Genomic DNA, 27,030 nt, shown 5'->3' with positions numbered 1-27,030 from the left:
GTGATTTTGGCCGCCGCCTTGATTAGCTTGTGTACATCGGGGCCGTTCAGATGTAACGTCTTTTCCGCACTTTACTTTAAAGGTAGACGCGCGTCATGCACGCCAAGGCGACGCCGTAGCAGAGCACATTCGGTGCGACGCGCTTCCCCCCCCGTGCACGTTCGACCTGCTTCTTCCTCCGGTACACGGTCTCGGGCTGTGTCTCTCCTACTGTTTCACGGAGCTATAGAAGAGAAACACATTTCAGGACAGCCGCCGACACTGATCACTGCCTAAAGAGTTTCAAAGTTGTGCAACGCGCAGCTCAAACTGACCCGCTGCCTCAGCGACCAGGCTTTGATAAATACATTGTGTCCTCCCGTGTTTCAGTCGGGTCGATACCGCGGAGCTATTAAAAAAAAAAAAAAAACTCTCGTCGCGGTGGAGCTGAGAACAGCTGACATGTGGTCACAGTCTCACAGTGCAACATTCATAATAGAAACTTTAACTTCAAAGCTCCCTGTCTGTCCTGTCTCTGAACATCACAGGGGCAACATGGAGATGGAGATGCTTGTGTGACAGGTTATTGAGTTTTATTAATGTTAAAACATTAATAAAAGGAAAAATGTTTGGTGTTTTTACTGTTCTCAAATGTAAATATGGGTCATATTGGACCCTCAACATTATTTAAGGCTTAAACAGACTGCTACTTAAACATTTTTCATTGTGCTCCAAAAGTAAACAAACAAATCTTAGTGTAGAGCCCTGTATGTATGTAGTAATCAGCTTTTTATACTGAGGGAAATATAGGTTCACTGCTCATCAATACCCCCACCCCAGGGCCTTTGCCACCCCGGTCTAAAAAAAAACCCAGGCAAAATCATATCGGACCTGTAATCAGATCTGATACAGAGCTTTAATGCAGTCCTTCCAGACACGTGATGACATGCACACAGCGCAAAACTAATATACTATTTTCTCACATATTTGCATTGTTTGTCTTTCCTGACTTTTGTTAAGGCAAAGAGCCAGTTATAACATTAAAAATTAGTCTACAGGGTTATGATTATAGGCTAAATAAGTACTTTATTTGTTTGAAAATGACATTTTCACCAAAACTGCTTAATTTTTATTGTGCTACTAAAAAATCTTGTGTGCTACTAAATTTTTCAGCATAGTAGCACAGTGCTACTTGGAAAAAAGCTTAGCGTCAAGCCCTGGACTGGTGGTAGAGAAAGATGGGGAACAGCTTTAAGTGTAGGTGATGGAGCAGAAAAGAGAAGTCTATCCCGCTTCTCGCTCTTATTCCTACTAAGCCTGCTTTGACTGAAGAACAGATGGAGAAGAAGTCAGAAACATTCATTAAATAACACCTCTACATCTGTAATGTGCCTCTGTCTGTAGTGTGCGGCAAAGCTCAACAGTGTCTCCCCCCTGTGTTTGTACAGGATGGTGTGTGTGGTGTGGTACAACGCAGTGCTATAAGATATCCTGGACTTGGCAGAAAACACACAGGCTGTGTGCAGAATCGTTCACCGGCGTTGACTGTATAGGCCATTATGTAGTCGGTTTGGCATTTTCTAGAGTCTGAATGTCTTGTGAAAATGGTCGTACCCTACGTACATAGTGGATTTAAATGATGCACCAATGCAAAAAAACAACAAAAGGCCTAGTGGTCTGATTGCTCTTGAAAATGAGAATCTGATCACAGCGATGAAAGGAAAACATTCTTCGGCCTTCTCTCTGGCAACATGGAGAGAGGATGTATGAAAAGCCTTTTTATTTAGTCGTGTATATTGTTTAAAACGCAGACCGGTTTTGACCTCACTGGCTGGGTGTTGGTCAGGACAGCACAGTGAACCAATTGTTTACACCTGGTCCAAACAAAGCATCATCAATGAAAAGGAGATTCCAAATCGTAACACTCATAATCGTGTGGTTACATCAATAGAGACGAGTTTCAAGGGTGTTTATAGAAAAGGCTCTTTCTCTTTTCACTCATTTGCCTTATTACTACCTATATGCCTCACACTGACCCTCTATCCGCTGTGTGTGGCTTGTGCATCTCGTAGTCCATGACCCTATGAAGCGGTGTGTGTGTGTGTGTGTGTGTGTGTGTCTGTTGTAGTGCTCGGTTAGAACTGTTTGTTCCTTTTAGTCACCCATCAAATAGTATTTTTTGTGAAAGCCGACGTTTGTAGCTTCAAACGTGACCTTTAGAAACCAGCGGTGACATCATGTATTTCACTTCTTCGTTTTTATAGTCAGTGGTTTTGTTATTTACTAGGTTTGGCGTATGAAAATGCCTTTTGTGGTGGTCCTGTAGTTTATGGCCCGGGGTAGTGCAACACACAAAATAACCAACGTACACAGAGGATTGTCTTCAAGCGTAAATCACAACAAAGAAGTTGATAGAAATGTCTTTTTGATTCATCCATATAAACAACTGCTTACGCTTGGCTTCTCGATCATTTAATTAATACTCACTTTAGGGCTAGGACAGTGAAAATGAAAATCTAGATGTAACATTTCCACTTGGAGACATCAAGGGGGAAGAATTGTTGTGGTAAACATAAAGTATATTTATTAATGCAGAACAAAACTGCAGTTAAAATAGCTTCTGGAGAAATGATTTAATCAGCGTAAAGCAGAACTGTTGTAGCCCTTTAAAATCATCACTTGCCATTGAAACAGATGCATGCCATGCATCCAGCTAAACTGATAAGTTTACCAAATGTGTCTGTAGGGCTGTGATTGCCTTGGCAGGAGTACTTTCCACTGACTCTAAGTCTTGCATAACGCAGAGGGGGGACAGGACAGGGAAGGTCAGAAAAACAGAATGAAAGCCGTTGCCGGTAAATGGATCGAATTTGGCAAAGGGTCAGTGACGTGGGGCGTATTTGTTTTCCCTTTCTGCCCCTCTCCTCCTGTGATGAGCAGGTTAGACCATGAGAGGGGATGTGAGTCATAGTGCAAGAGGAGGGCAACATCAACACACGGTTTTTACCTCTCTGCTGTTTTTTTCCTTCCTGGTGAGCCCCAGCTAGTTAACACTCGACTAGCCAGCGCAACGCTGCGTCTCAGCGGTCGGGTTCAGACCTCTGCATGCAGCTGCCTGGGAGAGAGGGAGAGAGAGGAGAGGCAGTGAAGGGCAAGCAAAGACCTGTCTCTGCTTTTGGCACCTCTCAGTACTGTACGGTGGGGGAGGTATGATCTCACTGGCTAGCTAGCACGGATTGTAAGGACAGAGCAGGGTAGTGGATTTTCTTGAGGCATTGCTCAAGAGCTGCATTTTCACCTGTTTTCTCCCTGTGTGGCTCAAATAACCGACCATGCAGCTTAGTGGATTATAGAATAAGTTACCAGCTACAGTAGGTTACCAGGCCTGTTTAAAAAAAACAGGTCTGAGCAAAACATATGAATCCACTGGGACATTTCTTTCTTGTCTAATTCTCTCTAAATACTTGTAGTCACCACTTTTATATCCTGGATTAACTGAATGCAGTAAAAAAAAACCCGGTGTACCCATAATTGGTGGTCACTGTTCTTTCACTTAGTGAATTAAACTTTTTTTTACACGTCCTTCCTTCCTTGCGTTTAAGTGTTGACTACATAGGACATGTGTGTATGGCACAACTAGCCAATTTGCCTGTAGCTGCAGGAAGTGGAATTGCTGTGTGAAAGTGCTAAATGAAAGGATGATGCCTCTCATTTGTTTTCCTGCCGTTCCCTAAAAAGGAAAAAGGAAATAGAGCAGCAGAGTGGGACCTGGAGCTTCTGGGGTTTAAAAGAAAGATGGCCTCCTTTTTTTTTAGACTAAAAACATCTGATTTGTAGGTTAGTGTGTATTTACAAAGCCCGCATTTTGATAGTATAAAACAGAAAATTTGCCCCCTGGTGGCTACATTTGTTTATGATCTTACTGCGTTTGTTTTATTAGGGTTTATTGCAGCTGTGATATCTTAATTCAAATAGAACACTTTAATAAATGTTATGTGTTTCTTGTTCATTCCCTTTGGAGTTATATGGTGTATATGTATATATGTATGTAGAGGACTCATGAGCCTTCGTGGGAGGCAGAGGAACCTTTTTAGACTTATGCGCCGCCGATTAGCCTCACTGTTTGGACTGAGCTGGCAGCCATGTTGGAGTTCCTCATCCTTTGTTCAGCACATCATAGGTGAGATCAAGAGCTGCACACACCACAGGGCAAACATCAAACTTCTTACAAAGAATATAAAGATAAGCAGCGTCTTTTAACGTGCCACTCGATGGCATCGCAAGCTCTGATCATGGTTTCACATTGTAACTCACTGCTATCAAGCAATAACACTGCATCACCCCAAAGCAAAGGCATACTTGACAATCTTTAGTAATATAACATCTAATGTAAACCACACAGCACGATTCTTCTGAGCAGTGATGCATTACATCATCACAGGCCTTTAAGAGAGTAGTTTGTAGTACTTTGTTTATTCAGTCATTTTCTACATGAAAATGTGTCTTTGTGTGAAGCTTAAGCTATTATCTCTAAATCCCCCTTGAAGCTACTGAAGCGCTGGAAAAGCTTTGACAGCTGGAAACGCTGCAAGATGGCTGTTTTGGCACGTGATGCACGACACGGTTGTGGTCGTTGTCGCACATTGTAACAAGCAAAACTTTTACTTATAGACAACAAAGAAGAGAACGGTGTCATCAGTGGTTATTACCAGCAAGACGAGTTGTGTTGGAGGAAATGTAGGAACCTCCCGGCAAGTCGCTTCTTGCTTGGGATAGATTTCACTATGGGTACAAGAGGCCTTTTCTTCTTACTCATAAGCTTCACCCCACAATTTTTTCTCCGGTTGACGCCTGCAGGCAAGCCTGGCAAGTCTTCAGGTATGTTCAAGGCACGTCGTTATGATGTGGGGATGGAGGAAGATGACACCCCACTCATCCATTTTCTTCATTTGTTGGTTTCCATCCAGGGTCGTGGGGTGCTGCTGGAGAAAGTACAGAGGAGAAAAGAGGAAAACACAATATACTTGTTAGGAGTCGGACAAAGGCCACACTTACCGTACCTATGGGGGAAATTAATAAACCATTTGACTTGCATGTATTTGGAGGATGTTAAGGAAAAAGCAGTAAATATGTGAACCTGAAGACCTGATACAAATAAGCATATGAACGCTTCCTGTGTCTCCCTGGCAACATTTATATGATCTCTGGAACCTGATGCAATGATGTCATGATCTATGACACTAGAATAAACATCTGCAGCCTCGCTCATAGGTGCATCTACATGAATATCCCCATATCTATCTTCATTTTTAAGACAGACCTGTAATCGTGATAGAGCTATCAGATGTTAGGTCGACAGTTTGCTCATTAATCTGTGGCAGGTTGATGTCTCTTCATCTATTACACACGACAGCGCAAATAAAGAGGCTCCGATTTGTGAGTGATGGTGGTTAATGTACTTTGACTTTGTAAAGCTGTACTCGGGGCAGAGGTTAGACAGTCTGACCCCCTCCTAATATAGACTTTCAGTGACATCATTTGCTTTGTGTGTGTGTGTGTGTGTGTGTTTCCTGCAGCATCTGTGTTCAGCGTGTGTATGCCAGTAAGTGAATCCATCTCTCTTTTAGTCTGTAAATGGCTCTTTCTTGGCTGGAACTGGAGGAATCTATACAGTCTAGACACCAAATCTCCTCCCATGATCCCTGTGGGTCCTGAAGATGGGAGGAGGGGGGGTCCGTGCATGTGCATGTGTATGTGTGTGTGTGTGTGTGTGTGTGCGCGCATGCACACCCACGTACATACCCACGCAGCAGGCACCTCACAGTAATGCTCATTCAGGCCAGCTGTTAGGTCTCTGGTGGCTTGTCCCTCACCATGCTTGGCCATGTGTCCACACTGTTGGGTACACACACACACACACACACACACACACACACACACACACACACACACACATAGAATAGATGCACGGCCACTCAACTGAAAGGACTTCTCGCTTATCTGCTCAGTTTACTGCTTAACCTTGATAGTGGTTGTTAGTAGTGGTCTTTTGTGAAGCCACAATCACAATTTACCCACACACAAGCTCATGTCTTGATGCTGTGTTAGAAAGCATGTGTTTATTCTTGTGTGTGTAACAGACACATTTGTCCCTCGCCGGATGACACCTTGCTGATTAGTAAGTGTTTCCCCCCTCTCATCAAGTCTTGACCACCTGGAAAGGACTCTGCTTTATTACCATGCTAGCTGATGACTGGCCAAAACAGCTGTGTTTATAAATCAAGGTAGTCAAGGTAGTCTATACTGCACAAGCTCCTCTCTTCTTTTTAACTCCCAATCAAGGCCTCACAAGGACCTGAATTCAAAACTAATTTCAGTCATGTGCTGGTGCACAAAGTCTGTCGAGGCATGACAAATACACAGCATTTGATCTTGCACAGATCTGAAGTGGCACAGGAAAGTTTGAAAGGTGAAATTAAAAGTAATTCTTCACAAATAAACTTAGGAGCGCACATTTCCTACAAACGCAGACCTCGTGTCATTTCGAGCTATATTTGTTGAGCAGAATCGGTGTTTGGAAAGAATATGATATGACCCAGATTCATCCACTCTGTCTGTTCATTTATAGTTCTGTCTCCACAGGAGTAGAGTAGTTTACACCGAGGTTGTTTTGGTTTTAGACCTGCGCTGATGTGTGAGCTCACACTGTCAGGGGCCTCTGGAGTATTCAGACATTACCAGTATTTTTGTTGAGTGTCTTTGTGATATAAACTGTGATAACAAGTTAGGTTTAACTCTAAAACTTGTCATCACCAGGCCAAGACAGTGGGCCACCATGTTCCAGCACTGAAGCAGCTAAAAGTAATTAATCTAGTGTTAATTTACACTTTTATTCACCCTCCTTGCGGCTACATGTCACAGTGCCAGTCATGAGAAAGGCCTGCTGCAGTGTTATCTGATCAGTATGACTCGATCAATAATGGATGTCTGCCCTATGGCCTCTTCATATTTTCTGGTGAATCACATACGTTTGTGTTATCTGTTGCACCAGAGGTGTATTGAGTAATATTGCCTATTTTGCTCAGATGAAAAAAGAGAGAGAGAGAGAGAGTTGAACATAGGGCAAGCCACAGCAGTGGAGTGAAGAATGTGACCTCTTGTGCATTCCTCTCTCAAATAACTGGTGCAATCCCCCTCCCTCTCTACCTCCTTTTCTTTCTTTCTCTCTTTTTTTTCTCTCTCATCCTCTTTTTTGTCTTTCTTTCTTCTTTGTTGTTGTCTCTCTTTCATGTCCTTGTCCCGTTCTCATTGTATTTTACATTTTTATAGACTTGGAGAACAATGGCAAAAATGGGCAGTGTGCTAAATTAATGAGCAGACAATAATGAACACACACAAAAAAGTCAGTTTTAAACTGTAAACAGTACATAAACATTGGGAAGTGGCTGAAGTAAATCTGAGTGTGGAGGTTGACGGTACGTTGATGTGTCTTTTCTCTCAGGCTGTGATGTTCAGTTTTTCCGAAGAAATCGCCTTGCTGAGCATGATAAAAACATTAAACTGCTGAAATTGAGAAATTACCAACTACTTATAATTAACTTAATTTGAATGGAAAAAAATACATCTCGACTCCAAACAAAGGAAGAAAAAGAAACACAAAGGCACAAACCAAAGCTTTTTCCATATACATAAGGTACACAGTGTTTTGCACAGAACAATTGAAAGTGTAAGCAGTTGGTTTAGGACAAACAGTCCTGTTGAGTCATTGACTTTCTCCACTCTCACCCTGGTTTTTGTTACTTAGATTCATTTCAGCATCTGCAACATATGTTACGAAACCTGGGCCTGCGATCCCCCAGGTTCAAAGCTTCTGTATCACATTGTTATATAGATGTTTTATACTGATACATCTCTTAAAAATGTTATCCTCTTGTTTTTCGTCTTAGCTACATCTGCATCCTCATTACTCCTTCCAGTCACACGGCAGGTATTTGTTATGTTCCATTTAATTGTCAATCTTAAATCCCCACAAGTGAGGGGCCACTAGTGTACCCACTTCCTTTTGCGGGCTATCCCTCCATTGTACACGCACGTAAACATACAGTACCTACAGCGCTCACATGCATGTCGAAAACCTCCAAGTTGAGACAGGAATGCAGCGTGGGAGCACTTTGCCACCCGGGTCTACATGAAAACACACACACACACACACATTCACATATGCTCAGGGGGAAAAAAAACACCCTCAGTTCCCCACTCCATGCCCGAGCAGGCAGCTCTAGCTCCTCCAGACACAGCTGTTGCTTTCTCTGCAGACAACCTGCTACCTAGGATGCCAGCCCTGTCTGTTTTTAAAAGTTTTAGCCATTTATGGACGGTGGACGCCTTTGTTCACAGGGCCTCTGTCCCCTTGTAGATTATAGGATTACAGTCCATGGTGTGACATTTGATTGATGTTCCTTTACTTTTCACAGCTTCTTTTAGTTCCTTTTCTGTTGCCATTCCCATCAAGCAGGAGTAAGCAAAAGCCTGCCCACGAACGCATCATCCGGCCCATTATGTTATTGTCTGGTTTGTTTGTTTTCTCTCTCACCAGTCCAGTCCAGTCCATACTGTACTGGTACGCTGTCCTGTCCCTTTGTGTTGTGTTAAGCTCCTCTTCACAGCGCTATACGACTCTGGTGCCTGCTATGCTTGCTGCATCTGGATTCACTTAGACACAAAGAAGAGCCCAAGCAGCTCCACTGCTGCAGCTTGAGAGAGAACTCATGGCCAGAGTCACTCCTCTGTGTATCTGTTTCTGTTTTCACCCCAACGGGCACACAGACAAACGGGGTCTTTCTCCAGGCACCTAGATAACGTCTAAGACACTGAGAGTCTGTAAAAGCTGACATTGCACTTATTAGCTCTTTTTTTCCCTTGTCTGTGTTGTTAGTCTGATCACATAGTGTTGTCATTTTAACCTATTTAATTAATAGTAAATAGTTTTAGCACCATATCTGACTAACCTACTCTTTCAGCTGCGGCAGACGTGCAAACCTCCACTCATACATATACGCACAGACTTTTCTTTGCTTCTTTCCCTCCTGAAAGAGTTTGGCTCTACTAGTCTGCACACTCATAAAACAATGGAATATAAAAAGATGTGCTTTTATGCCAGCACTCTGGGTCAAATTGAGTAGTTAAAATTCTGAAAATGACTGGATTAGCAGGTTGCTATTCCCGAGCACGGATCATTTCTCTGGCCCGTCTTGTGCCCTCTTAATTTTCTCAGACTCCTTCCAGCACTGATTATTAGCACAGCATTTTATCCCTGACAACTGATGGATGGTTGTGCGTATTTGACCTGTCTCTGTCTGTTTGCTCAAAGTATGACTTTTTTTTTTTCACTCTGGCCCAATTTACATACATTTCAGTTCTCTGCAGGTTTGCATATTTCTGGCACTACATAGTTTGAGTCTGGGCCTATATCCCTAGCCCGGTGGATCGTGTGGAGAAATGAGCGAAGGTTCTGCTTAGTCACCTGGTTTGTGTTGCCCTATTTTGCATCTGTCATCATGGTAAAATGGTTCCTCCAGTCCTGTTCCAATAGGTCGGCTGGGTTTAACTCCCTGTGTCTCAGTGCTGCGTGCTAGCGGGACCGCTGGGCCCGTCTGTATTAAAGATTGCCGTAAAACTGAGCTGACACAGTGGACTGTTAATGGGTCACCTCAAATGAGAGGGATTTGGCGAGAGAATGAGAAAGAGAGAGAATACGAGAGAGAAAGAGAGAGGGGGTTGAGGGAGGTTGTGTGTGAGCAGATACAAACGAGTGTGCATATAAAATGGATTTCATCACGAAATGTGTTTAATGACCTGTGGGGTCAGTTTCACTATTTCCATGTAAAATACAGGGTGAGAACGGCTTCCAAAAGCACATTAAGAATCAGTGTAATCAAAGTTGTTTGGCTTTATCTCTGTATTTGTATTTGTAATACTGTATCTGTGTTATTTACTGTTTTCTGTCCATCAGAAGCTAAAAAAAAAAATCAACATTTGAATTTGAAGTTTACTATGTACCTCTCACTGGTAACTTATTACCATGACAGCCTTATGCCAGAGCCTTTAACCTTGAACCCGGTCAGCCACTGTTTTGTTCTGAAGTGTGTGTGTGTGTGCGTCTGTGTATGTGTGTGTGTGTGTGTGTGTGTGTGTGTGTGTCTGCTTCCCTGTGGACAACACTGAGTGGAGAATTATGTGGAACCCTAAACCCTTAACCTCATCTGCTGGTCTGCACGCCCCAGACACTCTGGCTGCATTCTCCAGAGGGCCCTGAGTAAACAGCCACATGCACACACATACACACACACATACACACAGATCTACATGCATGCACCAGATACATGGTACCTGGGTCTTGAGTGTCTGATATTTAAGTACACATGTCTGTGACAGATTGCTGTGACGACTGCAGAGCGAGGCACAGCACAGCAACGAGAGGATGAACTCTATTAGGAACTTCACACAGCTTTGTCTCCCTCTGCTCCTCTCTCATCTGTAATTAGACAGTCTTCTCGGTTTAATAGCGTAATAACTCTTGTTTCATTACTTCGATGAACAGGATTCATGCCAAAGCGCGGGCTTGGTCACATTTCTGACATTGTTAGACAGTGTGCTTATGTTTGTGTGTGTGTGTGTTTGTGCCCCCATGCACGGAGCGAGTAAGACAGAAAATCAAGCAGCTCTCAGACACACTTAAAGACAACATCCTCTTAACACCGCCTTCAATTCCCTGTCATTCCCGCATCAACATGACCGACATGTATTAATTTATCATACAAGTTAATGGCCTATTCCTGCCTTCACTTCCCTGCCACAAGTCAAAATGTAAATAGCAGATGTCAGTAGCAGTTAATCATGTAATGGTATGAATTATTGAGCTGAATTCTTGCTCGATGCTGGTAAAAAAAAAAAAAAAAAGTGTGAAAGTAATGCTTGATCATAATTAATAGTTAGGATATGAAATATGATGCAAGGATCTGTGTCAACATTATGTGTAACGCCAGTATAGCTTGAATCGTAACAGCGACGCTGCCTCGGGGTAATAGTTTGGGAATACAACCTGTCCTCTGCTTTAAGATGAAGGTTTAGAAGAAGGGAAGCGGGGGGGGGGAAGCAGGAGGGGGGGTACATGAGAGGAAAAGGGCCAAAAATGATCCCGTGGGTGGATGTACGTCAGCTAACTGTTAACATACTAGGCCCCGGATTATAAAACGCGAGCGAGCGATTCTCCTATGAGCTCACTTCCAAACAATGTGCTTCATGTTTCTCCATCTGCAACCTTTTTTCCTCTTCCCTCCTCAATTTTTATAGCCCCTCTCTCCTCTTCCCTTCATCCTCTCATCTCCCCAACACTTTGCGACTGCGGTAAGTTAATGGGCCTTTCTCATAGCTCTAAGGAAGCCTGCATTTCTTCTTAATTGGTTGTTTGGGGTGGCGCATGAGAGGAACACAAATGTTTGCCATACCAGCTCTGCAGCGATGATGCAGGGCCCGGTGCCATGTGACTGGATGTCAGGGTACTGAGGTCATTACTTACAAAGCCACTGAGACTGAGCCATGTTGGAGAATGCCCATAGATGCTAACAAAAGCACGGCTGCCCTCACCAAACAGACGAGCAGACTAAGCTTTCAAGAGTAATGATAATGTTTAGTATTAGCTCAGTCTGTGTATGAGATATATTTATCTATCTACCGTAGCTTAGAATCAATGCAAAGTCCCGATGCTCCATTATACTTTTACCGAATCACCTCCAGTGCTTTCGAATCATCATTCAAACCTGTTGCCTTAAATCTATCGCCTTGTCTCGATTCTCCACAACCGCGAGGCGTCAAATGTGGGCAGTCGACCAGAAATGAAGCAGCCTGCCAGTTGTTGTGTGAAGAGGTTTTTCTACCCCCTTTTTTATACGTCTTTCCATGCAGCCTGTTTCTGCAGAGGTGGGCTGCTGCCGCTCTGATTAGGAGAGCACCTTTTTCCAAACTCCATGCCTTCCCACAGCCGAGGGACTTTTCCAGCCGTTATACTGTTGTAGCAGCGTAAACGCTCAGGGATTAGGCTACACATTGTACATCATTACAACAAGGAATCCAAACAGGATGTACTGTATGGCTGAGTGACTGTTAAATGCAAAGACGCGCTCTCTTCCTGTATCAATTAGTCCATTAATTCACTGAATTGTACGTGATATTTTAAACATGTGTTTCTATACAGTAGTTTTTAAAGAAATGCTTTATTGTGATGAGAGGTGTACGGTCATTTCAGAGGCTGTAGATTGCCACTTGGCTGAACTTTATTGTTTTCCTCGGAGGTGATTTGTATTATTACTTGCAGTAAATATTAGGTTTTCACTTTCAAAATTAACTCTATTACACGCTGGCGGTTTTTCATGACACAGTCTCTGCCAGTCAAGGCTTTCATTTATGTTTCAGAACTAAAACTAAAAGCCGTAAAAGCCGTTATTCCACCTGAACTTCCCCGAACCGCTCATATTTTTAGTCAGCGCTTTGGCTTCCCCGATTGGAAACTCCGATGACCTGGTCAGCCAGTAAACAGGGTTGGCACTCACGCTATTTGCATGGTGTCATCAAGCTAGCCCCCTCCCCGCCAGAATGTAATTACCCACTTGACTGGACCTCTTATCTCTGAAGTCAAACATGTACACACAGACGAGGATGTTTGTCATTTAAATGGAAAAATATTTGCCAGGCAGAGTCAGTAGATTACAGCTGCTCTCGGTCCTTTCAGGTTTCAGCCGTGAGTGTAATCATGATCGATAATCCTTTTAGCCCACATTAAACAAATGGACAATATAACAGAGGGGCACAACTGTATCCGGCGATAAAAAGAGATAGTGCACCACATAAATTATTAAAGGCTTTCATAATATCTCTGACAACAAAAACATTGAAGTTCGCAGCGCGTTTGTCACACGTTTATTGCATGATAATTGTGTTGATTTTCATGAGACTGTGCTGAATTTACAAAGTTAAATTAATGCCCAATTCTTACTTGTGTTGTCCTGTAATGTAGAATTGGAAAACAAAGGACCCCCGAGTGCCAGTATTTAAAAAAAATAGGTAATTTTCTAATACCTGGATTATGACTCAAGTTTCAGTTTACAATGAGATTTATAGATACATTTACAGTGGAAGTTTCCGTGGAAGTAGTTCAGAGCTATGACTGAACTTCTGAAGGCGTTGTAAATCACTGCACGTGGAGACGGCTGATAAAAGACAGAGGAGATGGATATGAAGCAGTGATGTGTCACACAAGCACTTTCCGGCAGTCAGATAAGGCCAACCCACTGCTGTTGTCTAAAAAAACACTTGGTCAGACATGTTTCTCTAATGATCCAAAAAAACAAACACTCTCATTTTGATGAATTAAAATAAATTGCTTACTTCATTTGCATTTGAAATAACTTGTGGCAAATGAGCCCTGTGTGAAGCTGGTGAAGGTTATACTCTGCTCCCCGTTGGCTGCCAATGATTGAGAGTTTCAGCTATGTCTTTAACAACCAGGCCTGTTTCCAGAAGTGATTCTTTAACCTGTAAACATTTCAGACCGAGAGACGGGAAAAAGCATGGCTGAGAAGAAGAGAGAGAGAGAGAGAGAGGGAGAGAGACAGCGAGAGGGGGAAGGGGGGTTAAAAAGTCGGAGGAGGAGCTACTTGTAATCAACTCATGACTTCAACAGAAGCAGAGGAGAACTGTTTCAGGTCCTTCGTGAATCTAAACTACAGTCAAAGTTTTCAAATGAGACTCGTGGAGCTTTTATCTGGCATGTTGACATGAAGTTTGGGTGCTGCTGTTTGTATTTTTCTCGGTAAATGCTCGTGTGTATGTGTGTGTGGTAGCAGTCTCTCCCCCTCATTGTGTGTTTGCTGCTGGAGGTGGGACGGCTCAGCTGATGTCATTGAGTGCAGCAGGCTGAGCCTGAAAGAGGCCCTTTGTTGGCAGCTGTAGCACGAGTAGTCCCTGTGCCTCAGATACACACTCACACAGGGGACAGGAGAGAGGAATGGCACCGCTCAGACTGCCCTACTGCCCACTCAACTGACACATCCATAAGTCTAGCGAGCCTTTGGACCCGACCCACGCTTTTGGATAGTTGTTGTGCCTTACAGAAGAGGAGCTAACCAAAAGCCCAAAAGCCAAAGGGGGGAGAGAAAAAAAACATGGAGACGCTCAGAGGAGAGAGTTGGTAGACTTTGCCGGACAGCGGACTTTTGCTTTTTGTTTCGGAAAGGAGCAAGGAGAAGAAGAAGACGAAGAGGATTTACAGCAGCTGGACGGACCGAGGAAAAGAAAGCTAGAATATATCATCACCTATTTTGGCTTTGTGCTGTTTCTCCTCTTCTCTGCTGCTTTTTTTTCCCCTTGTGTTTGAATTTTTCTTCCGTTGGACACATGTAGAGGGGAAACGTTCGAGGGACGTCTCATTTGAACAAGCAACAAAATTTTCAAGCGGGAAGGGAAAGAAAACAAATGAAAATGTTGGAGATATGCCTGAAATTGGTGGGGTGTAAATCTAAGAAAGGCCTCTCGTCCTCCTCCAGCTGTTACCTGGAAGGTAAGAATACTTATTGGCGGTTGTTACGTCTCTTAATCATGGGCTGTGATTTTTTTTTAGAGTTTACTTTGGGGGGGACTTGTAAACAAAAAATCAAAGAAGCGATGTCAGACGAGGAAAAAGAGGAATCAGGGATTTAAGAGACAAAGGGAGAAGGATAAAAAGTATCAAGTAAAGTCTGAACAATGATTTCTGGACTGTGGAAACTGAAGAATGGGGAGGAGAAAGTGGAGAGTAAGCACAGGGGAGGGCGAGGGAGGCCAGACACACTGGCTAGCTGCAGAGGAAAGAAGTGGAAAAAGAGACGGAGAAGAGAATACAAGGAAATCTGACTCCTGGCTGTGTCCCACTTAACTCTTGTTTATGAGGAGAGGGGATCTAATCTCAGTCTGCACTCTGCTTTTCAGTTCTCTGCCATGTTCTAGTCCGGTACTGCTTCTGTAATGAACTTAAAAGATAGCACAGATATGTTAATTCCATGTTTTTTCTTTTTTTTTTCTTTCTTTTCTTGCACCATGAGGAGTTATTTTCCATGACTTCTAATTAGACTGTTCTGGTCGCACGTAAAGTGAGTAATTGATTTGCCCATGATGTATGAAACACGAGGGGAATTCGAAGAAATCCAGGGCACATTGTACATAATCAACACAGCAATTTAACGGTAATGGAAAACTCAGTGCAGTCTTATGTGCTCCAGAGATTGTGCAACCAAATGATTTAATAGAGATAATGGTCCTGGTACGCTCTCCACTGAAGTGGCTGACAGTTATAAAGAGTCTCTCATTTTCAAACCATATGGTAGAAGGCATAGCAAATCTCAGGCTGAGATGACGTCCCACTCCACACTTCATTTTCTGCCCCGAAATACTTCACAAGAGCTGGAGGCCTGATTTGCATAAGCTCCAAATAGTAAGATTAAAAAAATACATAAATGCTATCTGCTTTCTGTCACATTACAGTTATTGGATGTGACATTATCAGCTGCACCCTGTTTCCACCTCTATGATGTGAACATGCTTTCACTAACATAATATCTCCCACAGTGGGTTGAACCATATCACATGATCTGAATACCCTCGCCTGGTTCTCCAACACCTCTCACCTCGGTGATGACAGGTGATGCAAGAGAAATATGTAGCTCAACTTCCCAAGAAATATCTGGTGAAAGTGAAAGTGAACGCCACAGTTTGTAAATGAGCTTATTTAAACATGAATGGGATTCAAAACCAGCAGGACAAAGTGAAACCAGGCTTCATATTTAGTCTGTTTCTAGTCTGGTTTATGAAGAATTTTCTGTCTTGCATCACTGTGAGAGTTTGGGTGCAGTCACACAGCTATGAATTTTGGACACCATCCGTGCATATTTAATCATTTTGAGTGTCATGTCAGCGTGGCGGCCAGGACATGGTGTCATTTCTCCCACTCCACGGCTCTTCGATAAAGGGTCTTTCCCCCTCTTTCTGATTTCTCTCTCACTTACCTCCTGAGTTTACTCTTTTTTTTTTTTTTTGTATGACTTTTCTTTTCCTCTCCCTCTCTTTGAGTGTGTGTTTTTTGGCCCATGTGTCAGTGTGCTGTCACCCTCTCACAAAGAGCTGTGGTATTTGTGGCCCGTAAAGTGGACATGTGTGGCATGGGCCGCTCAACTCTGCTCCCCACACACTTTATGACCGGGCCAAACTCTGGACATATGGTATGTCTAGCTCGCTTTCAGGTCTGGTTCTGGAGTGTCGGTGTTTCTTTTATATCTTGCTCAATCTCTTTTTCTCAGCTTCGGCCCCCGATCTGACAAAACACAGCTGTGTTTTCTGACTTGAATCGTTGAGTTATTTGTATTTTTGTATCTAAAGTATTCACTGGGAACATACTACTCCTGCTTATGTAACCAAGGGATAAACTGAAGTAGAAACATCTTCTCTCTGTTAGACAAGAATTAAATGATTGTATAGCTCCAGAATGGATAGTTTTTCCCCCTAAGGTGCTCTGAGTTTCTCACCAGTATTTTGCTCTGAGTTTCTCACCAGTATTTATCTTGAACCATATTTTTTTCCATCACATGTTTAAGAAATCTGACCTGCAATGTCACAACAGGATGCAAACAAGTCAAACGCAACGCCTTTTTTTCTGACGCTGTCTAGATTAGCACGGCACGATGACGCAAAAAACCCTGTCACACATCATGAGATGCCATTGAACTGAGTGTTATTGGCTTGTCTTTCAGATTTTTAACACATATCTCATAACACTGATCCTGTTACATGGCTACAGTCTCGGGTTTAAATCTAGTATGTCATGAAAAGTGGCAATGTTTTGTTGTTTTTCAGTGACCATGTGAATGTGGGACCACGGGCTCTTTATTTCTGCATGAAGCATGCAGATACCTAGCCTACATCTTTTGCCAGCTGTGTGAAACACCCCCTTGTTGTTGTTCCAAGATGCAATCGGTCAGTCTTCTCCTCTCAGGCTTGGATCTCACCATAAATCAGAAAATAAAAGTCTGAGCTTGGGCAGGACGCTACAGACAAAATCAAATCTGCCGTTGTTCCCACAGGCAGGTTTGACCTGAAAGAAGCACCACATTTGGCTTTGATTGTCTCGCCGCGTCGAGGCTGGTGAGCCGAGCTTGGCAGAAGACGCCGTGTGAAAAAGTCTTTCAAAATCCACCGATAAATACAGCGATGCCTGCAACTTGTCAACAGTGTCATGTGACTGACTGCGGGCCACATATGTTCTGTTTACTTCCTCGAGGGTTACACAAGTTTTTCAGTATTTTTTTACGGTTTTAACGCTCCGGCTCCTTCGTCTGAGGGTCGACAGACACACACAAACACATTTTGAAGCTTGCGGTAGGACTGAGGACATTGGACGTCGCCTGCAGCTCTTTTATTTGACAACAGTCAAACTCATCATGAGAGGAGGATGCATGTGACTCTTCTGTACATGCTCAATCAGCCCTCTGCTCTGTTTCCACCAAGTCCAGCTGTGCCTTTATCACTCACTCAGTACACATTGTCCTTTTCCACAAGTTCCCAAGTCAAGGTTCTGGTGAATTCTGGCCGCTTTTCCATCTTGGTCCTTCAGACTAGACAAACCTCTGTGTTTTTTCTTCTACGACCAGAATATGTCTGTTAGGATACGTCGTGTGACGTCAATCCTTTTTCTTTTCTTTCTTTTTTTGGGGGACACATTGACGGTCGTCAATCTGCTACATTATGCAGCTCGGGATTGATTTTGCTCCAAGCTATTAGTTTTCACACAAGCAGCTTTGACAGCGACATTTGTTTCTGACATAATCAGGTGAAGCCGCTGGGTTTTTAGCTTGAGGGGTAGAAAAAAACCGGAGCTGTGTGGTTTTCAGTTGACAGAGATGATATCATGGATAGCTGGTGTCAAGTAACCGAGTGGGAAATGCTTAAAGTTGGTCACATTCGTCCTGCCTGAAGAACCAGTGTCCAGATATAATGAACGTATTCAAAACCAACATTGACAGCAGGTTTTCAGTCATGTTGGCAACGATCTGTTTCTGTAAGTTACTGATCCATCCCGAGCAAAAGATGAGCGTCTTTTTCAGATGTCACGAACTGTGAAACTCAACTTATCACATTTTTAGCTCCACGCCAGTTCTATTTGAGGAATAAAAACCTTTTTGTGAAGGTTGAAAATCAATATTTGTGGCAGCAGGAAGATGCTCTGAGGGAAACCCCATCTCACACTGTTACCAGAAACATGTAATTATACACACACACACCTACAAAGATCACAGCCAGTCAGTGTTTGTGTCGTGTCCATGGATATCAAGAATTTGCTCTTTAATTACAAATGGTCTTGATAATCAAATGCATTGTTATTGTAGCCTTAAGGACAAGCCATGCACGTGAAGTGGAATTTTCCTCTTGTATAACTCACACCGCTCTGTGAGGCAAAAGTTTTTCCTCTTCCTGGTCAGATGATTCAGTGATGTTGTTGTGGAGTAGTTGACCCAGTCTATGTTGTGTCGGAGGATGTGATTTTTACATATCAGGATGTGAGAAAACTGCAAATTTCATTTTTGGATTGTGTTTATCTTTTGTTTTGTGTGTCGTATTACAGCTGATGATGGTTATTATTTCTAGTTTCTATAAGAAACATATTTACAAGTGTTGTTCAATGTCACCAGACTCACCACAACCCCAGACTCCACAGGTCACAGGATTTCTCTAGTATGTTGGTTATTTATCTGTCTGGCTGTGTGTTGCTGGGCATTTGGCCCCATATCCTAAAACAACTAATACACACATTATACAAAAATTAGGATAAAATGCGAAGCGATCGAAGGAATGTAATGGCCCAATGCTGTTTCAGCAGTGAACTCCGGGCCAGTAACCCTCAGGGTTGTCACATGTTAGTAGCCAGCTCCTAATCCCAGAATTGGAAAATTAAATTTCACAACACTTTTTTTAGACTCTGCTTGTGTTTCCCATTGACAGTCGACACTTGTACATGCTGACCTATCAGCCACTGCATTAAAACGGGGAACTGTTTTTATAGTTGTGGCTGATTGGTGTGTATCTGTGGCCTGTTTAGAGTTCATACTGAAATTGCAATAGTTTGATTTGAAGCTTAATTCATAATTTCAATTATTTTCCACTGCTTCATTGCTAAAAAAAGAAAAATGTACAGATGAGTCTCAGACACCTGTTTTAATGCTGTGACTGATCGGTGTATATTCAGTTGGGGATTGAAATGGAAGATGCCTCACATGTGTGACAACAGCTGAGAAAATCACACAATCGCGCACACGTTTTAGGCTAAACTGAAAAGTTAAAAGCTCTCACCTCACCTCACAAACTTCTCCCTCCCTCTTAAACACTGTCTTTATCTTCTCCCCTCATTCTTTCCACCTCTCGCATTTTATAATTCAGCCATTAGTTTTACAGCTGTGTCTGTAATTAACATAAGTAGAAATTAAGCTCTCCGAACTCAACGAAATACATGTGAGTGCAAGCACATCCATTTTACACTTCCAGTGAAGATCCACATCCATTCTCATGGCGTGGTGTCTAGATATTTAAGAAATGAAAACGAAGCAGGGGTAATCCAGGAAATGAGAAGTTGTAGAGAGACAGCAGGGACATGGCAGGTCACATGATCAGGTTTATTACTCTAATCCCACGGCGGGATCACAGCTGATGACCTGCAGAAGGTGGGAGTGGGGGGGTTGGGGGGGTTGGGGGGTGCCGAAGAATGCAAATGACACATGGAGAGGCTGAGAGTTGACATTGTTGCTGAATCATTCAACATGTGTGTGAAGCTCTATGGGAAAAAAGGGCCTCACAATGGCGCTGCATACCAAACACACGCCTACAGATCTCCCTTCAGAGATGCATTGTTTGATGTTTTCCCTCATATTCAATTCTAGTCACCTACATGTTTTCTGATTTTTCTCCTTCTCTGTTTGTTTTTTGTTTTTTTCAGAAGCTCTCCAAAGACCAGACTTTGAGGGTCAGGGTCTGACAGAAGCCGCCCGGTGGAACTCTAAAGAGAACCTGTTGGCCGGACCCAGCGAGAATGACCCCAACCTGTTTGTGGCGCTCTACGATTTCGTGGCCAGTGGTGACAACACACTCAGCATCACCAAAGGTTAGAAAAAAAGAGAAGAAAAAAAGCTTTTTAATCTCATATATTCAACTAGGAATTATTTTGCAACAGGTTTTAATGGTATTTAGTGGTATAGTTGCATCATTATGATGGTAATCCCAACGAACGGTTGGTGTTGGCGCTGACATGCAAAGTCACACGTACTTCTTTAGAACATTTAAGTTGATAAGGTTTCTGGAGTGTTACTGGGAATCTGCTTATTTGTTTCCCATCCTGTCTTTTCCCCCTCTGTCTTCATCCCCGTCTGACTCTCGCTTCCTGACGATGGTCTCACCCGTGTGTTTTTTTTCCACTGAACCGACTGTAAAACAATACCACAGATGGATCACACAGACAAACAGAGGAAGGAAGGAGAGAACATATGCACCGGAATAAACAAGAAAATGTCCCGTGCTACACTAGTTTTCAGTTTTACTCTTAAGAAAGTCAACTGCGAGAGAAAGATTTCTTTTAAATTTTTGGTGAATATTGCAAAAGAAACAAGGATCTCAAGATGTTTGAATTTAAAGTCATGCCAACATGGCAATTCTAGTGACTTTGATGCATAGTTTAAAGCTATTTGTCATTGTATCCAGTCTAAACTAAAATGAAAGAAAACAATTTCCTGAGTTTAGGTCACCAAATGACCAGTGGAAAAGAAAATCCCCCCCGAGTTCCTGTGCTAAGGGAAAGATGACATTAGATACAGTGGATTCCTGCATGTCTGACTCAAAACATGCTGAGTTCAGCTCTCGCACAGTGTCCATGTTAATGGTAGCCCGTTACTCAAAGGGTATGGAAGCTTTATAACAGTCCCAGCTGTGGAAATATGCTTTTCAAAATCAGCAGGAATACGCTTAAGCAATTAGAAATAACATGAAAGAATGTGTGTGCAGCCAACCAGGTAGTTCAGCCATAATTAGACCCGGATGTTTTTTTTAATATTCATGTTTGATTTCACATGTTGACTTCTAGGAGAGAAGCTGCGCGTGCTGGGTTACAACCACAATGGCGAGTGGTGCGAGGCACAGACCAAGAATGGCCAGGGTTGGGTGCCATCCAACTACATCACGCCGGTCAACAGCCTGGAGAAGCACAGCTGGTACCACGGACCCGTGTCGCGCAACGCGGCCGAGTACCTGCTCAGCTCGGGCATCAACGGGAGCTTTCTGGTCCGCGAGAGCGAGAGCAGCCCCGGACAGAGGTCCATTTCTCTGCGGTACGAGGGGAGAGTCTACCATTACAGGATTAACACTGCGTCTGACGGCAAGGTAGGCATCAGTGGAAACACACACACACAAGGTGAATACTGAAATACTTTTTGTCAAAGTGAACCCTGCACACACTCAGAAAAGTTGCTGCTTTTACCTACTCAGTGTTTGCCAAATTCAATTTAAAACATGGAAGTGGTTTGATTTTGAGTTTTCATGGTTGTGCACGTCAGATAAAATATTTTTACTAATGCATGAATTTATCCAAGATATAAATCACATTTTTGTCAGTACTTCCCAGCAGTATATAACAAGAACTCCTAGTGATATAATGCATAAATTAACATGATCTGTACATGGATGATGGGTGCATTAACCCATTTTTAAAAGATGTGATTTAATATCTTACATTTGTGCTGCTTCAACGGACTCTTGCCTAGTATGAATTTGGTGAGACGCTACTGTAGCTAGAAGTCCTCCTGAAGGCACCATCTACACCATCTACTGCTGCACCAGTCGTACTAGTAGATTATTAAGGTGTAACATCTGTTGACATCTACACACACACACACACATACAGAAAGCTGCAACTAATGTGGCTATGCTGAAAAGAAATTGCCACAATAATCATACAAAGACTTTATATAATACCCTTTTAAGTCTTTTCTGAGAGAAATGAAAACTATGCTTTCAAGATACTGTTGTGGACTAAATGAATTTAATGGCTGAACCTCATTATCATCCTCTCATGAAGGCAGGGTGTCACTTCAACTGTTCATTTACAGTGCATTGAAGCTTTTAGACACATTATTTCAAAGGGGTAACTTTACTGATCAGTGCAGAGTTGTACTTAAAGCTGGCCTGGGGCACAGACCTCCAACATAAAAACAGAACTTGTGATTTTAATTTTATTTTGTTATTTTTCCTGAAATACTTCAGACATCGTGAGGTTTCGTATAATATATTACTGTAGTCTGAATGTGAAGAGCTTCAGGTTGAGTAGGGATGGCAGGCTGTCTGGAGCACATTTATATTAAGAGCTTTTTAAATAAGGTGCAGGGTTTCACATGGCAGTGGTCACGGTAGATCGGCGTCGGCCGTTATTTCACTCCAGCTGAATATCTCGGTGTGGGATTCCCCCAAATTGCTATGTCAGTCAAGAAGCCCCTGCCATTTTGGCTGGGTCACCCTCCTGTCTGTGATGCAGCGAGGTGAGCTCGCTCCAGGAACGCCTGCTATGACAAGAATGCCTCTAACCACCACTGTGCTGCTCATAATGGCCAGCAGACGCGAAGCCGGCCAGACACTGACGCCCATGCTAAGACATGCATTAGCACAGACGGTGGCAGCCAAGTATGCACACACACAACAGATGGATGAACACATGAATACAGACAGCGACAGCACACACACACACACACACACACTTGGATCCCCATCTCATATTGTTTTCCATTCTCCTACCGAGCTACATCTCAAGAGTCTGGTATGATAGGCTTCTCCAATAATTTGAGATTACCTCAGCACTCCCCCAAGCTGCAGCTTTGTCTCACGCTCTCTGAGTAACTAAAGTTTGTCTGAAAGAAAAACTGTTTTTTTTTTTTTTCCTCCCCTTCCTCTTCATAAATGGTCATGGTTTAAGCCAGGAGAGAGGCCAACTGACCATTAAATCCTCTTTAGATCTCAAAGGTCTTTTCACTACAGTCAAGGTTGTTCTTTTTCAACTTTTCCCTCCGCATGCCTTGGGCTTGCGTAAAGAGCCCCGTTCCCCAGTAAAGCAATGCAAAGTGCAGATTGTAGAGCAAATCATTTTGAGTGTTATGTAAGACTTGGACAATGAAAAAGACTGTGTCCACCGAGCTCTGACCAATATCCTCCCTTTTCACCAGCTCCTTGACGAATGCCTTGTGGGTTTCTTGAGTTGCCTGAACCCTCTTTGTGCGACTGTGTGACTTTAATGGATTATTTCATGGTGCGGCACTGATGCTTTTTCACTCAAAACTCGATGATTTACTGTAAATTTCCCCCAATTCCACGCATTGTTTCCAGACATGATGTGTGACCGCTGCCATTTCAATGCATATTAAGTAGAAGCAATATAACGGAAAGCCACTGTAAACTTGCGTGTCTTATTTTGGAAAAATAAGAAGACGGTGGTTGAGTTGACAGATTTTTATCTTGTATTTCGATCTCTCATGGCGCAACGTTGTGTCACTTTTTCCTCCCCTCTCCAGCTGTACGTCTCGTCAGAAAGCCGTTTCAACACACTGGCGGAGCTGGTGCACCACCACTCCACGGTGGCCGACGGCCTCATCACCACGCTGCACTACCCGGCGCCCAAGCGCAACAAGCCCACCATCTACGGAGTCTCCCCCAACTACGACAAGTGGGAGATGGAGCGCACTGACATTACCATGAAGCACAAGCTGGGAGGGGGGCAGTACGGGGAGGTGTACGAGGGCGTCTGGAAGAAGTACAACCTCACCGTGGCAGTCAAGACACTAAAGGTGACAGAACGATGAGAAAATGGGATTTAATTGAGGAGCGGGTGTATTTCAATATGTTTTTTTGTCTTGTATCAGCTATAGATCTTTAATTTGGCTGATTAATGCTACCATCTGGTGCTATATGGATGTAACTGCAACCAATCTATGGATTAGCTCTCTTACTTTGCCAACATCTCTGTCCAGGAGGATACGATGGAGGTGGAGGAGTTTCTCAAGGAGGCTGCTGTTATGAAAGAGATCAAACACCCCAACCTGGTACAACTGTTAGGTATGTTAATGTTTTTTTTTCTGATAAAGCTCCTTATCTCCGTGAATTGAGAGGAGTTTAGCTAAGAGGAGTGGGATAAGAATAAAGTATTGCTTAATTTCTAACATCCACAATAGTTGCCTATTTAACTGTCATTTTAGGTCTTAGATTTTCATATCGAAGATGTTGCCATTTAAGACAAATTGTATAAATCTAGGTCATTTGTATGTTTTCGGTTTTGTTTTTTCTGTATAAAAGCTGCAACATGTAAGCAAATAATCAAAGATTTTCTGAATAATTATCCCATTCTTTGGCAAACCTTGTTTTCCTGGCAGGTGTGTGCACCCGGGAGCCACCGTTCTACATCATCACAGAGTTCATGACCCACGGCAACCTACTAGACTACCTGAGAGAGTGCAACAGAGAGGAGGTCAACGCTGTGGTGCTGCTTCACATGGCCACACAGATCTCCTCCGCCATGGAGTACCTGGAGAAAAAAAACTTTATACACAGGTGGGTTGGAAGGACATAGAGGCGAGTCCTCACCTGTAATTGATTTTCCCGGCTGTGAATCTTCAGCATTGAAGCTCGGCGGCAGCCTGGATATACAGACCTTCACTCAGATCTCAGTCAGAGTTGCGTGAATAGCAGAGGAAAGACATTCTTCTGAGCAGCTCTCCTCTCTCACAGGAGGACAGACTTGTATCTCAGAGAAGCCGATGTTGTAACATCGCTAGTTTGTTCTGGCACGTACGGCCGAGTCCTTCAGAGGCAACAAGATGATTTATGCCTTTCATATTTGCCAAACTGCATTTTAATTTTTAAACCTGACAAGACTCAGCTTGTGACTCTGCTCCACACAAAACATCTGTAGAAATCCAACACTGCAGTAAATGTTGTAACAAGATGAACTGCTTTTACTTTTCTTTTTGTTTTTTTTCTCCAGTGAATCTGTGTTTTAATCAGATCAGCTCAAGCTTTTTTGGACTACTTGACCGTCTATTTGTCATTGTAGAAAAAAGCCTCCTGTTTATCTCTCATTCTCCTCTCTGTGATCTCTCCTGCAGGGACTTAGCTGCCCGTAACTGTCTGGTCGGGGAGAATCACCTGGTGAAGGTCGCAGACTTTGGCCTGAGCAGGTTAATGACAGGAGATACCTACACCGCCCACGCTGGAGCCAAGTTCCCCATCAAGTGGACTGCACCAGAGAGTCTGGCCTACAACAAGTTCTCTATAAAATCTGACGTCTGGGGTAAGTTTGATCTCATTTAGTTGATCATATCTCTGTTTTCCTTCATCAGTGTATTGCACATCCTCCTCGCGTGACTGATTCCAGTCATTTAGTTCACATCTGTCTGTTCTGGGTCTGCAGCATTCGGCGTGCTGCTGTGGGAGATCGCCACCTACGGCATGTCTCCGTACCCCGGCATCGACCTGTCCCAGGTCTACGAGCTGCTGGAGAAAGACTACCGCATGGACCGGCCAGAGGGCTGCCCCGAGAAGGTCTATGAGCTCATGAGGGCCTGTGAGTAGCAAAACACATCTATCCAGAAGATGATTACACACACTCTCCTCTGTTGGAACGACTTTTTAATAAATGATTTTTAACCTTCCTGTCAGGCTGGAGGTGGAACCCCTCAGAACGGCCGTCGTTCGCTGAAACACATCAAGCCTTTGAAACCATGTTCCAGGAATCGAGTATCTCTGATGGTCAGTGCAGCTTCTTTTTTTTCTTTTAGTTTGAAACATTTTTGTGGGTAATAATTAAGCCATATATCACAACAGACTTAGCGTGGTATAATGAGCGTATATCACAGACTGAAGTGATATACTGCTTTTATAAAACGGTTACCAATATTGGCAATATGAAAGAGGAATACACAACCGATTTCATCTAGTTTTTATTCAACCAGAAATACATATTATCTAATAAAATAGCACCACTGTGAAAAAAAATTGTCCCACCTGTCCGGACGTTAGCTCTGCATGTCGTCTTTTCCTCTGCTTTTTTTTCAGGAGAAAGTCACTGCTCAATCCCCTCTACCATTGTTAACCCTCCCCGGAGGTGAAAGTTAACCTTAAACATATGAATTCAAATACTTTAGTCTATTTGTTAACGTCGTAAAAACACAAACTATCTTTTGCTACCGACTGCTACAGTACGTTGCCATTGATACACGACAACAAACTTCCATTCATACCACTCATACGGTGATAGCCTATGCTGTGATAAGGCTTTAGAATAGTAGCCGTGGTACATGCTCATTGTATCACAGTTAACAACCAATCAGATTGCCAGATTTCACCTTTCCGTTTTATAATTTGCGATAACTACAGATGAACTCAGTTGTCAGTATGTGGAATCATCATGTTATATCACTGTGTGTGTGTGTGTGTGTGTGTGTGTGTGTGTGTGTGTGTGTGTGTGTTCTCAGAGGTGGAAAAGGAGCTGGGCAAGAAAGGGAAGAAGGCGACATTAGGCCCCATCCAGCAGGCTCCAGAGCTGCCCACCAAGACCAGAACGCTCCGCAAAAACATGGACAACCGGGATGGAGACAGTCCAGGTGAGACGCTCACGCAACTTGTTTTAAAATAGTTTAGTTACTATAGAAACAGGAGTATGTGGAATGAATAGTGTATGCAGGGGTGGAGATTGTTTTTCTTCTCTTCTAAACACTTAGAAGTCTATAAAGACTTTGAACTTGATTAAATGAAATGTGTTTCAGTTCTTTCACATTAAATTGACCATGTCACTGCCGTCTTCTCACTCTTATCACATCCTTATCTCTTGATTCACTTCACCTTCTCACTGAGTCAGGAGCTTTTAAAAAGATCAAGCACCCTCTGAGATCTGAG

The 27,030-nt window shown here is 43.1% G+C and overlaps 1 protein-coding gene across 4 annotated transcripts in view; it reads left to right on the top strand.

Annotated features, from left to right (window-relative positions):
* The window catches only part of abl1 (abl oncogene 1, non-receptor tyrosine kinase), a 34,383-nt gene that overhangs the window by 3,152 nt on the left and 4,201 nt on the right, over window positions 1-27,030 (top strand). Inside the window, exons 1-10 of one of the 4 annotated variants that reach the window (XM_085793397.1) lie at window positions 13,681-14,593; window positions 20,048-20,212; window positions 21,185-21,480; window positions 23,655-23,927; window positions 24,111-24,195; window positions 24,510-24,687; window positions 25,242-25,426; window positions 25,547-25,699; window positions 25,795-25,884; window positions 26,610-26,738. In XM_085793397.1, the coding sequence (XP_085649523.1) occupies window positions 14,509-14,593; window positions 20,048-20,212; window positions 21,185-21,480; window positions 23,655-23,927; window positions 24,111-24,195; window positions 24,510-24,687; window positions 25,242-25,426; window positions 25,547-25,699; window positions 25,795-25,884; window positions 26,610-26,738 (1,639 nt within the window). In that variant the 5' untranslated portion in view covers window positions 13,681-14,508. Of the gene's footprint in view, window positions 1-13,680; window positions 14,594-20,047; window positions 20,213-21,184; window positions 21,481-23,654; window positions 23,928-24,110; window positions 24,196-24,509; window positions 24,688-25,241; window positions 25,427-25,546; window positions 25,700-25,794; window positions 25,885-26,609; window positions 26,739-27,030 lie in introns of those variants that run through there. The other 3 variants (XM_085793396.1, XM_085793395.1, XM_085793394.1) reach the window with 3 other exon arrangements.

Source organism: Trachurus japonicus, chromosome 12, assembly GCF_045865225.1.
Source record: "Trachurus japonicus isolate A0001 chromosome 12, Traja_1.0".
In the NCBI taxonomy this organism is placed as follows: domain Eukaryota; kingdom Metazoa; phylum Chordata; class Actinopteri; order Carangiformes; family Carangidae; genus Trachurus; species Trachurus japonicus.
The sequence above is the reverse complement of the archived record's forward strand: the minus strand, read 5'-3'. Positions and strand labels throughout refer to the sequence as shown.